The 13,220-nt window shown below is 36.9% G+C and overlaps 1 protein-coding gene across 2 annotated transcripts; it reads right to left on the bottom strand.

Annotated features, from left to right (window-relative positions):
- Window positions 1-9,320: 9,320 nt before the first annotated feature.
- On the bottom strand, window positions 9,321-13,093 carry GTF2H5 (general transcription factor IIH subunit 5). Of its 2 annotated transcripts, none has more exons than XM_061471629.1 (3): window positions 12,977-13,093; window positions 12,537-12,656; window positions 9,321-9,722 (listed from the first exon to the last, which is right to left on the bottom strand). In XM_061471629.1, the coding sequence occupies exons 2-3, from the start codon at window positions 12,569-12,571 to the stop codon at window positions 9,542-9,544; spliced, it is 216 nt and encodes a 71-aa protein (XP_061327613.1). In that variant the 5' UTR covers window positions 12,572-12,656; window positions 12,977-13,093; the 3' UTR covers window positions 9,321-9,541. The 2 variants fall into 2 exon arrangements, with proteins under 2 accessions (XP_061327613.1, XP_061327614.1); XM_061471630.1 differs by lacking the exon at window positions 12,977-13,093 and adding an exon at window positions 12,857-12,949.
- Between the last annotated feature and the right edge of the window lie 127 nt (window positions 13,094-13,220).

Raw genomic sequence — 13,220 nt, 5'->3', positions numbered from 1 at the left:
CTGTCTTCCTCTTTTACCTCTATTTGGACTTCCAGCATGAATGACTATCCCACTTTTAATGCACTGGAGAGTTTTGCATGCAAACTTGCTCACTTTTTTCACATGCAAATCTACTCACTCATACTTTTTTTCATATGCAAACTTAACTCAGTTTTGTTAGCTCTAGAGGCTTAACTGATTCCAAAAGGCATTTTCCTTTTGATGTACCTAACCTTGCAATTTTCCTCCACCACAGAAGAATGCATTAGAAAAAGAGAAACAAGTCTGCTTGCCTGGGTGGATTCCCCAAAAGAGCAAGGATTTCCTCAGTAATTGAGAGATTAACCAAACCCTCCATTCAACTGGCTGTTCAATCCAGCTTCCTCCTGTCTCATTTTTTGTTGTGTAAGCAGCTCCAACCTTCCACATATATTCCACCCCACCTTCCTCCCTTCAAGGAGCTTAATGTAACCTGGACATTACAGATATCATCCCAGGATACTGAAAACTGACAAATTAAAAGCAACAGCAGTTTTGGGTTGGTTTTGTTGTGGGTTTTTTTTTTCTTTTTTAATTAAGTCTGCCAAACCTAGCATATACAAAAAGATCCTGTACTTGTATTCAAGGAGAACAGTAAGGGCAAGCTCAAAGTTATCCATCTGGTGTAAATGGCACAGAAGGATTTGAAAAATATCTTGCAGATAAGAACAGAAGCAATTGGGTAAACGGGAAAATTGGACAAGATACACTAAGCTGAATAGAAATTCAACATTTGTAAGATAACTGATGTGCCAAACATGGAAATTATTCATTGACTTTGTCACCTTTACTAAGTATTTCTTCCCTTTTTTCTTATAATCTTAAAGGTGAACTATACTTTAAGTGGTGAGATAGTCTCACCAGAACAATGTTGCTAACATCTACCCTTCTCAGAGAGAATTACTTTTCACAGCTCTAGCAGTAAGGCAGAAGTAAGAATAGTACTGTTAAATGCAGTGCTCAGTATCACATATGATCAGGTCTCAGAAAGCAGCAGAACAACTCTGAATAGTAAGTTTGCTGCATTTGGTAATAAGTTCATGTTTGCTTGAACTTTGCTAATATTTGCTTTGTATATTTATTACTTTTTAATGACTTTCTTACCAACATCTGGAGGAAATTTGAACTAATGGCTTGGCATTTTGTCTATGTTCTCAACACTTGCTACAGAATTTACATATGTTTAAATGCCTGCATCATTAAAAAAGATCAATCACTTGGCACCAGAGATTATACTTGGAATAAATTTCATTCAATACTTAATAGTGCACATAGAAGTTCTCACATTTCTCTTATTTTTATTTTCATACTTTTAAAAGAAAAATGAATCTATACATCACCCTTTACTTTTAAAAGAAAAGAAATCTATACATCACCCTTTTCACTGTACATGATACTGCATTACTGCATGTGGTCACAGATGTGTACAACTGTCATCATTACATACTGGGTGCCAGGATAAAGGAGAAAAGTACCAGTCGTGTTTTGAGTGTAGCAGTTTTTGAGACTGAAAAATCCAGACTTTGACATTCCCTCGACCCAAGAGTGGCAAGTTTCCAGCATATCCAACTTCTGATTCTCAAGGCGAGCCTCCTGACTAGTAGAAACTAAAACATTGGTAGAAGTGATTAATCTCAGGCTTGAGCAAGGATGAAGTATTGCCAATGCCTGACCACTAGTCTTAAACTTAGGCCATTTTTATCAATCTTCTTTCCTTGTTTCTATGATTTGTTTTGGTCATGATCTTTATGCAACTATAATGATAACAAAAAATTGCACTACCTGAAAGCCTCCTTCACTGTTTCAAATTGAGAGGCATAGCGGATTGCTTCTTGTAGTTAGCAACTTTAACAAAGTAAAAAGGAGCTAGAAGAATAACTGCGCATTGAAAAGGCGGTTTCAGCTTGGTCTAGTTTCTTTTCATAGTTGTGGCAAACAACTTCAGGAACTACCTTGTGAAATATACACAGCCACAGAATCCCTCCTTCCCACACCCCACAGCTCCTTCTGGCTCAGGCTAAACAGGCAAAATGGCTTAAAAATAAATAAATAAATAGGTAGGTAGATAGACAGATAAAGCTACTCAAACCCACAAGGGGAAAGATATACTAGTTCCAAGACCTCAGGTTCCCTCGTCCTCCTCACAGCTCATTTCAGGTGTTTAGCTTTGCCCACTCCTCATCCCTCCTCTCCAGCTCCTCTCAAAGGCTGTTTGCATCTGCCTTTGCCCAAATGGCAACCTGGCCAGCAGCAAAAAGCTGTCTCAGTTCTTTATCACACTGACCTCACCATGGCTGTGCTTGACAACATCAATTTCAAATATTCCTTAAGAAGCCAAGCCTCTTTTTTCTTCAATTTTATACTGACTTTATAACCTTCCCAAAATTAAAACATATAGTTAGTCTCAGTTTAGACCAAAAGGAAAGTCAAATGCAGGGAGCACACTTCATATTACAGCTGAAGAGAGACTCTCTTCTTCCATATCTTAGTTTCAAGCTGGTTGATGACACAGAAGACTACCATTATTCCAGGGTTACTCATATCTGCTGAATCTCTAGCTTCTGCAATACCTATGTATCTAATGATGTACATACCACACACATGCAAAACACATTATATACCCAATAAAGTCGTCAGTGTAGGAGAAACCAGCTATTAAAAGGAAGCAAAACTACACTATCATTACACATGGAAAAAGTGGTCCCATGCAGGACAAAAGCAAGGCAGAATAAAAAGACATAACATTAAGAAAACTTGCTCTCCCAGTCCTCACATGTTGGCTCTGATGATAAATAGAGGACCTTCTATAAACCAATTAAGCTCTAGTTAATTGCAAGTACATTTTTGGATATAGAATTAAAATTAATTGGAGTGCAATTTATCTCACTTTTGTCCTTATGCTCCTTGTGATCTTGTTCAATTTCAGAATTAACAGGAAATGCTAGTCAGAAGCATAAAATACTCTCCCCCTTCTTTCCTACCTCATATCTCTCATCCTATCTCACCCCTCTAGCTTTGAAATATCAGAACACAACACACAAAACGCTGACAGATTAGAGAGGTTTGCTTAGTATGTTTACCTCTCACTACTGATAGTATACCAGATATGCCAACATTGTAGAAATGTGCAAAAGTTTCTTAGCTGCAAGCAGTCACTTCAGAGCTACAAGCATACCCATCGTTCTCCATGTCCTGTAATTTACAACAGGGTCCATCTTTCATGTATTAGAAAAGTGAGCAACTGTACAGCTCAGACAGCCAATTCTTTCAATCTACAGTAATTCAGAAATTTTGCATGCTATTTCTTTCCTGAGAGGCTAGTTTACGGCTAATGAATTACCTGTCAGTTTTGGTGTTGGGTGGGTTTTCTTTAATGTGTTTGAGCACAACATTCCTGCACGGGTATTATGAGTCTGCTTTTCTTTTGGTAAAAGAAAAGTATTAATTTGAAAATGAGATTTCTTCCAGGAACCTTATTCTTGTTGTTACCAACACCTAAAATTGCTCAAGCACAAAAAGCTAAAAGCTAACAACACTAAAGTTTTCACTTTTTAAATTTATTCACTGGACAGAATTTTATAGTCCATTTCTATTCTGCAGCTTATCTTCTTATTACAGCTACACGGAGGGGAGAAAATTACTTTTTGTCTATACAAAAATACAATCAATTATATCCAAGGTATTACGTCAGGGGATTTTTCTTCCCTCATATTAAAACTTAACTGGTAGGTGTTGTGGAGTTTTTGTTTGGTTGGTTAGGGAACATACTGAATTTTACCTTTATGTAGGTGTAAGCCAGTAAAAACTATTAACTTTTGAGAGTAATGAGGGAAAACCTTTTCTATATCTCATTTCTGTGTACTACTAGCAACACGATAGGGATGCAGAAATCTGCAGTACAGACTGAGATACAGTAAGATTGAATAGTTGTTGTATGTGTCTCCCATACAGTATGTTGCATGTGCTCTGAGGAACAGGTACCCTACAATCACATGCATTTTTTATGAGGGGGAAATAAAGATGAAAAAAACCCCAACTTCATAAAAGTTACTTCTGAATGTATCAATAATGTCCTCCTGTGGTTTACACTCACACACACACAAAAAAAAAAAAAAAAAAAGGATGTAACTTAATACAGATGAACTCCTAAAGCAGCCTAGTGGTGTGGAAATACACAGACCTACCAGTAATGTCTGAAGGGAAGACCATGCTTCAGACACATCATTTTAAAGCACAGATAGAAAACACTGGATAAATAAACATCTAAGACATTTCAGAGCTAAAGATCCTACATTCTAAATTCTCCTTCTGCAAATACCTTTCTCAAAGGATCCTTTGAAGCGGAATGTTCATCTCCAGCAAGAAGTGTATCCAGAGAGCAAGATACTAATTCTCCAAAGCAAGGTAAGTCTCTGACCCATCACTGCGCATGCTGCAGCAATTTTTAAAAAAGCAGTTTAAAATATTGCTAAGAGCTCCCCTTACTGGTTTGTCTCCAAACTGTTCAGTCTTCGGTCCTGAGAATCTTTTTATAGGAAATAAAGATGGGTAAAATAATACCTGTATGGCACAATTCTTCATTAAAAAAAAAAAAGCTTCATATCATATTTCTCTCAGATACCCTATTTTTAAAATTTCTTATTAGTTGTTAAATCACAAGACCAAAGGTAATGACTTAGTTTAGGAAGAATTTATTCTTCCATCATTATGAACTCAACCAATTTATTGAACCCTTAAGTTTGTGAAGTGTATGTAAGACTTGCCAAAGCCTGAATTACAAAACAAACATTGACACCCCATTCTGAAATATTGAGTAATACCTCATTTCACAGTAACCACCATCAGCTTTAATGGGATCATTTGTGGGATAATCAACAAGTCAATGTGGCAGAAGGATCAGAATCTGCTGTGGAACTGGGAACTGAAAAAGATTTATTATGAAATCTTACTGTTTCTTCAGTGGCCTACTGCCTGGTTGGGAGACAAAACATACCCCTCAACCTGTGTTGGTTTATATGATTAAAGACTTGATTTTATAGAAAGAGATATATACACAATATAGATAAATAATATATAAAATATACAAATTATATATATAACATTTTTTATATATGGTTTTTACAGCCCTACTTTTGCAAGCTCAACCTAGGGGGCGACTAAAATTGGACACTTTTATGGTGTTAAAAGATTAAGATAAGTAATTTTAACAACACAATGAGATACCATTATCTTAAATTCACAGTAAACAATCCTGTTAATGCATAAAATACATGTTCTCTAGTTTGTTACTGAATACTTGAGATGGCCCTGCAGAGGTAACTTGAGTAAGAATAAATAGGCAAACCTGTTGTTATGCCATGTTAAAAAAAAAGAAAAAAAAATAGAATGGAAGAGATGCTTTTGAATACACCCTGCAGTCATGGAAAGACTGTGAAATAGGATTTCTTAATGTACAACAGCACTTCAAGAAGCTTTTGTATCGCACCTCACACTAGTCCTATAGCTCTCAGCACTGTGCTATAGAACAAAAGCCAAACTATCATTATAAGCACATTAAATTTCTAAACAAATAAACAAAACTATTCTATCATTCTACATTCCTAATGGATTTAGGTGCCTGCCTTTTCATGAAACACGAGTAGGTTAGCTACAAAGTCAAGTCCACTCAATCTGGTTTCTCTCAGCTAAAATGGTGCAATTCCCTGAAGCATTCTCTATTTTCTTTCAATAGTTTTTTTTCTTGAGGCCACATCCATTGTTTCTGTTGACTGCTGGTTATTTCCTCCTTTATTGGACTGGACAATTATTCTTCCTGGGCTAACTGCTGTTCCAAAGGAGGAAAGGGGACTTGCATTTGTAACTGACTAAGAAATTAATTATAATCCCTCTCTGTATTGACTAACTCAGGGTAATCTTCATCATGCTGCCAACTCCCTCATTAAAATTACTCTCTGAATTAGCTTATCATACAATTTCTAAAAGTATCTAAATATGTGACAGCATTTAGGCTTATTTGCTTTTGTGATACACTATGGCCGTATTAAACAGCTTTCTTTGAAAACCATTAATAAACAAACTTAAAAAATAATCTGAGGCTTGAACAAACAGAAAACAAAACAAGCAAAACCAAACCCAAACACAAAAAACCCACAAAAAAAGTTAAATTTTCAGTTAAAATTAGGTACTATTGATTATTTTAATAGGAAGCTGTGTTTTCAGTTTCCACCCCTCTCTTTCCATTTAACAAATACCTTGATTGCAGTGTTCAAATTCTTACCTGCTGTAAATCTCTCATCTTTCTGTCAGATATTACTCTTTAGCTTCTCTATTTGTGTTAATTAAAGTGGCATTTTGGAGCCTGTTCAAAATTACAGTAACTACCCAAGAGCAACTGTTTATATCACAAACAAGTGAACTTGAAAGCCTTTTCAGATGTACGTTAAATACCAAATAAGAAATAAAGTTAAAATAAGCGTCCTTTAGGTAATTATCCTACCATGCTCTTCCTCCTGTAGTTAAGATACTCTGAATTTGGACTGAAAGCAAAAAGCGAAGCACCAGCTCAACCTATAGCAGTGAAAGCCCATCAAGATAAAATCTGCTGCTTCAACAAGATGCCAGGAGGAGTCTGCCATTCAAGCTCTTTTTTTGCTGCTCAGGCAGGACCTGAGCAAAGTATACAGTCCCTGTGCCAGATAACAGCAAAAAACTGAACTTATTAGCTATGTATAGAAATGTTACGTTAACATATAATATTCCAAATACAGTGAAAGCTGATGTCCTCACCATACCAACTTCATTAGTGATACATGTATATATTTAAACAGATTTCCTTAATCTTTTATTCTCAAATGCTTCCAGCCTTTAATAAAGATACTCATAACACAATATTTCATTCTAAGCTCTCCTTATCAATAATATTTCACACCTAAATGAAAGCCAGAGAAAACATTTAAAATCTGTAAGTGTAAATGTTAACTATCTCAGAGTGTCTTGACATTTTTAAAGCTACTATCTACTTTTCTCCCATCTGGGAAATACACATATACATACACATATATATACACACACACACACACATATGTATGTAATTTAAAAAGCATAAAGCATGCAAGGTCCAGGATTATATACTTTCAAAAAAAACCCACAACAAACAAAAAACCAAAACTAAAACACAAGCTACAAAGAACTCAGCTCCTTAGACCCCATAAGGTGATACCAATTTGCTTCTTTTATCTTTTGTTTATCCTTCCATCTTAGAATCAGTTAGGCCTGGTTAGGTTGCAGGAGGGATCGAAGTCTAATTAAGCACAATTAACTAGGAGAAAAAGATAAGAACTGCAAGAAATCTATCATAGATTTAAAAGGAAAATCACAATAGAAGTGTAGCACTAGAAATACTAAATAGAGGTAAGTTGCCCAGGCATAATTCTAACACAACTTTTCAAATACTGCCATTTGAAAAGAGAGGGAAGGATCAATTACCTTTCATCAAAATCTGGATGGAAAATAAAATAAGATCCCAAAGAAAGGATAATGAATAATAAATTGCATGAAGCTATCATGCCATGTAAAGATTACTGATTATGCGTCAATTAAATAAGTATCCAATAATCTTCCATAAAATAAGAGGTCCATGTTAGACCAATGTCAAGAAAAAGATAAGAAACAACACACCATTACTAAAAGATTTCAACTTTTTGTATCAAATGAAGATGTGTAGCTGGTTCTTGATCTATGTGACTAAAGAAGCTTCCGCTTGTAAAAGGAAGACGTGAAACAACTTGGACCAAACTCAATTGTTCTATACAGTCAGAGGACGGGTACCAGAAGCTAAATTCTACAGGGCTATTTGCTCAACTCCATGAGCTTGAATATATGCAATTCAGCAGAACTTTGGATAGCTTTTTGATGAAGAACATCTAATGAAACTTTCTCCTGAAACTTTCCTATTACTGGGGAAAAGAAAATAAAAACCCCAAACAACAAGAACAACCAACAAACCAAACCCACAAACTAATCTGATATCCACTGAACAAGGGAAAAAAAAGAAATGGTCTGAGAGTCGGTAGAAAACCCTGCTCCTTATAAAAGCCTTTCTATTTACACTTGTTTTCCCCCAAAAAATAAAAACATGGCATCTGATGAGCAGCTCTGAAAACCAAGCTTCCATTTGAAGTAATATTGTAGAAGTCTTGCATTTGTAAAAGATTACTTAAAGATTGAATAAATTTGACTATTTTGAGTAGGAAGTAGGCTGAGAAAAGGTAGTATGTGTTATTCTGCTTGTTTCTGTAATCTGCATCTGCCATATTTGTAGACAGAAATCTTCACAGGTTTTATCATCATACACTAGCCAACTTACTAAATAAGCCAGGGTCTGGGATAGTAAGGTACAAATACAGCATAAAACAAAAGAAAAAAGAAACAACAAACAAATCAAAAAAACTATGAAAATATATGGCTTTCTCACAGTAAAGTGCAATAGGGAATGCAGAACTAAACTGAATTAAAAAACCCACATACAACAAAAACCCGACACCACCAGAAAAAATAAAATAAAATAAATTAAAAAATAAAAAAATCAAACCCAGCTTTCTTCACAGGTAGACCAAACAAGTCTTTATTTCCCCTTCCTGATCACATAGGCTATTGTGACTAAGTATCAGCTTCAGTGCAAAACTAGAAGCAATTATATCTAAAGGATTGGTCTCCCATTCTCCCATTTGTTTTACCCCTTTAATTTGCTATTGTTGATATGCAAGTAATCGGTTTAAAATTAAAATGCGATGATCTGGATTAATGGTTTTTTTTTTTTGTCTCTACCTCCTCATATGCCCCATTCCCCTCTAAACTCCTAAAGTCCCACCACCACTCTCCAAACCCAGAAGAAAACAGAAAGCGTAGCCTCAAGTAGAAGTAGACAAGTAGCATGGGGCATTTACAAAATGTTGGGGGGGGGGGGGGGACGGGACACAAAACAAAAAAACAACAAAACAAACAGCTTTCACCAACTTTAATTTTGTGTATAAACCCTACTAAGCTAAAGCACTATCTGACCATGCCTCCATCTTATGGAGATGTTCCATCAAGCATAGAGTATACTTTAACAGACATTCTTTAAATTATTTCAGTCACACTGTAATCAAATTTTATCAATTCCACAAGAACATAACATGTCAGGGGTGTTCTTATAGCATTCCAGTACAGAAACACTAACTTTTGGGTCATACCACCTTGCAAATAAAAAAAAAAAAAAATGGAAAAAACAGAGAGCATGAATCAAAAATTCTCTAGTCAAGTTCTCAAGTTTATGATTTTAAGGATTTTAATAAAGATATCATGATTTTTTCAAACTTATAAATACAATTCAAGAGTATGTCTATGAAAATGATCCATTTTCTAGAGTACCCACTCCCATGTGAAACTTAGTAACCACAGTGTATTTATTAAAACAGTAACAATCCAAGCTATTGAAATTCACTATTCCAAAACTTGCAGTAATCTCATTTCTCTAGTCTTTCTACTTCTGAGTAACAGGAAAAGAGTTCTGGTCCATTAACTCGCCCACTCTCTCCTGGAGGAAGTTAACCAACTCAGCTAATACAAAGACGTGAGTTTCATCCAGGTCCTGTATGATGAACTTCTTTCCCAATGCATTTGACTCATCCAAGTAGAGCAGAAACTGCTTCATTGCTGGGTCGCTGTAGAGACAAACACAAGTCAGATCCCACCTCACGGTAGTAAGATAGAGCTCAAAACCAACAGAAAAACCACCATTTGAAAACACTGCCAAAGTTTGATGGGAAATCAGTATTAATTTCAAGAGTTGCTTACAACTTCATGAAGCCTTTGAAGAAGTTGTTTATTTCACAATAGTAAATACTTGGGTTACTTTAAACAGATAAAGTCAAATGAGAACATGCTGCTTGATTAGCAGACAGCATCCCTATGCTGATGTTTAAGTAGCTTAAAAAAAACAAACCCAAAACCAACCAACCAACAACAAACCAAAACAACACTTAAATAAGGCAAGTCTGAGCTTGTATTTTTATCTTCAGTAATAGAACCATAAAACCATGTTTTCTTAAAGCATATTTTTGTTTAAGAACAAACAAAACCCAAGTGAACACTGATCCCACTCAAAGTGGTACAGCACAGAGAAAAAATAGTAATGTATGTATGAATTGTACATTTATCAAATAGTGACCAAACAGTCTTTTTTATGATGTTACCTCCTAAGTTAAATTTACAAGTTTAGAAGAAAACATTTTGGAAGTATGGATATTGCAGGTAACTGAAACAGCTCCATTATACTAAGCAGCTAGTTAAAGTGGTTCCTTGATCCACTGAAATTTTGACGCGTTCGGGCAATATCATTCTGATACTCTTTTTTACAAACCAGGAAAAGCATGTTCTTTGGTAAAACTTAGTATTTGAATGCAACAAGTGGTGAATAATATGTGCAAGAAATACAAGAAATTGGAATCGGGTAGCTCTGGACACTTCAAAATTATGAACATAGTTGTTTTGGCAACACAGTAATTCTTAAAAAGCATTTTTAAGAACATAAAAATCTGTAAAGAAATCCTCTTCAAATCCTTCCTTTTAAGCACAATATAAGGACTAATTCTCCCTTACCTAAAAGTATATATGGTGTAATTCAAAAAACAACCTTTAACATTAGCCTCAAACCTGTAGAAGCATGACTAGAGTAAGATGAGTTTTCAAAGTAGAAGGTAATTTTGAGGAAAGGAGAATGGGAAAGTTAGCAAGCTATATCCGCTTTAGAAGAGATATTTATGTACTCTGGTATTTAAGAAGAGAAACCAAAGAACTGACAAAAATCAGATACCAGAAGTACGTGATTCTCAGCATTCTGCTACATGCCCCTTTGGATGGGTGCAAGGAGGTTTAATTTTTGCTTGTTTCATTCTGCTGTACTTCAGTGACTGACATCAGTAGTACTGGCTTTTGTCCTAGCTAGGCAATATCCAGAGACTGGTTTTCACACAATCAGCATAGAGAGCTGTACTCACTACCAATAGGTTTATGTGTCACAGCAGAGACACTTATCTCATTACAGTACTTGAAGATTACAATCCTTGATATGGTGCTTTCAGAAAAGCACCAACATGGAAAAATACCTGCACAACATTTCACTATCTTATTTTCATTATTTACACATTCAGAAGTGGGTTGGTTCAGTTTTTTGCACTGCCTGTCCATTTGGTATTGTAAACATCCTCAAAAAACTGGGTTGTAAAAAACTTGTGTCTGAACTGTAAAGAAGGGGACAGATTTATAGTAATTCTGCATCTTCTCCCTGAATGAAATTTTGTGCCAAATCAAAGGTCACCTTTATGCAAAGGTGGGGAGAAAACAAACAAAACCAAACCAAGAGCTAGCAAAACCACCTCAAAAGTCAGTTTCCCAGGGAGCTGTTGAAAACATCTGATGGCATAACAAATGCTACAGATTTGTTATCAGAATGATTAAGTTCCATGCTAATACTAAGTGGTACATGGCCATGGAGCTGAATAAAAACACTCAGATCTTTAAATATGTGTAAAATAAACACATACAAAACAAAACATTTTGCTAGCATCTTGAGATTTTAGAGCTTCTTGCCTTGTCATTCAAGAATTCTGAGCTCTGAGCATCTTTACATAATCAGCTGCAGGCAGGCATTTTTTTGTGCTTCAGAGGTTTATTAATGTACTAGCATGAAGCCAAACTTGAGTAGACAAGCTTTTCATTATAGCAGAGTTCTGAACTGCTCACACATAGCCATTAGACATCCAGACTTCAGCTGGCTAATGTCCAATCAGCTCAGAAGACAGATATTGCAAGATCACAGTTTTATGCAGGCAGATCACAAGCAGTTCAAGGTTCTTCTACTTTAGTGCAGTTACAAGTGTACAGCAGAAATGTTATATAACGCTACGCAATGATTCTACAAATCCTGACTGATGCTTCTTTCTACTCTGAAGGTTAACTAGTTATCCAATTCTTAGTCATGTTTACTGTATATACATGGAAAGCTTACTTTCACAAACTAAAAGAGTGTTCCTTTTTGAGAATCAACTACAAACAGGGCCCCATATCAGCCTTGCTGGGATTTGGACTGGAGTTGATGAAAAAAAGAAAAGAAAGGATAAAAAATTATCCCTTCTTCTACAGCCAGTAAAGAAACACACTGCTCATTAACAGCAACACAAAATCCCCCACATTATTTGTAAGCAATTTAATGAACAAGAGGGTACATCTAATGGTTAAGCATAAATGGAAAACAGTATCTTGAAAAGAAAAAAGGAGTTTAGAATTAGCATTACCTACAACTGCCTCTCCTTCCCCCAAAGGCCTCGCTTTTCTCATATGTGCTCACTCAGCATCACCCCTTCTCACCATAACTCCTTTTTTTTGGGTCTAGACTCTTAAGTTACATAGAACATTTCCAGCTCTAAAGAAATAAGTAGACTTTGACGTAACAAGAGACAGTAAGTGCTGTTACTAACCATTCAACCAGCACACCTTTCAGAACATTCACCATCTTCTGAGTTTTCTCACAAACGCTGAAAGGAAGAGGTGACAAGCACAGCTCTTGCTTTGGGCTTCACAGGTAAACAAGAGTAAACCTGAAAGCAAAGGAAGCAACGCCTTGGTTGAACTCAGCGATACTTCACGACAAGTCACCTCTCCAGGACCCGAGCTGCCCGGCGACCACGAAAAGCGGCGGGGGCCTGGAGTGGCGCGCAGGGACAGGCCGTAGTACCAGACCTAGCGCAGGCAGGACACTGAGCTGGGAAAATTAAAGGCCTTCCCCTTTTCCCCTCACCCCTAGAAGCAATATGGGGACTTCTGCCCCCCGCCAGCACCTCCAACAGCTGGAGACAACCACCCACAGCAGCCTTGCAGAACGCGGCCTGGGCGAAGGGAAGCAAGCCCCAACGCGCACCTAGGAATGCCGGGGGCTTCTCCCAACCGGCAGATTCCACCACTTCTCAGGGGAGCCGCTCTCTCACTCCCGCCCGCCCCTCACCTTCCCCTGTGCCGCTGCCACCGACCGCTTCCCTGACGACGGAAACTCCGCACTAATCACCACCACCAACCGCCACCGTCATCACTATGCCATGCGCATGCGCAACCTTCCCCTCCGGGGTCTCCGCTCACGGCATCGCCTCCTCATTGGCCAGGCTGCC

The sequence above is a fragment of the Pezoporus flaviventris genome, unplaced genomic scaffold (assembly GCF_033815535.1).
Source record: "Pezoporus flaviventris isolate CSIRO_AGI_PZ_B2104156 unplaced genomic scaffold, CSIRO_AGI_Pfla_v1 ptg000066l, whole genome shotgun sequence".
Classification (NCBI taxonomy): Eukaryota; Metazoa; Chordata; class Aves; order Psittaciformes; family Psittacidae; genus Pezoporus; species Pezoporus flaviventris.
This window is presented reverse-complemented; position numbering and strand designations above follow the sequence as displayed.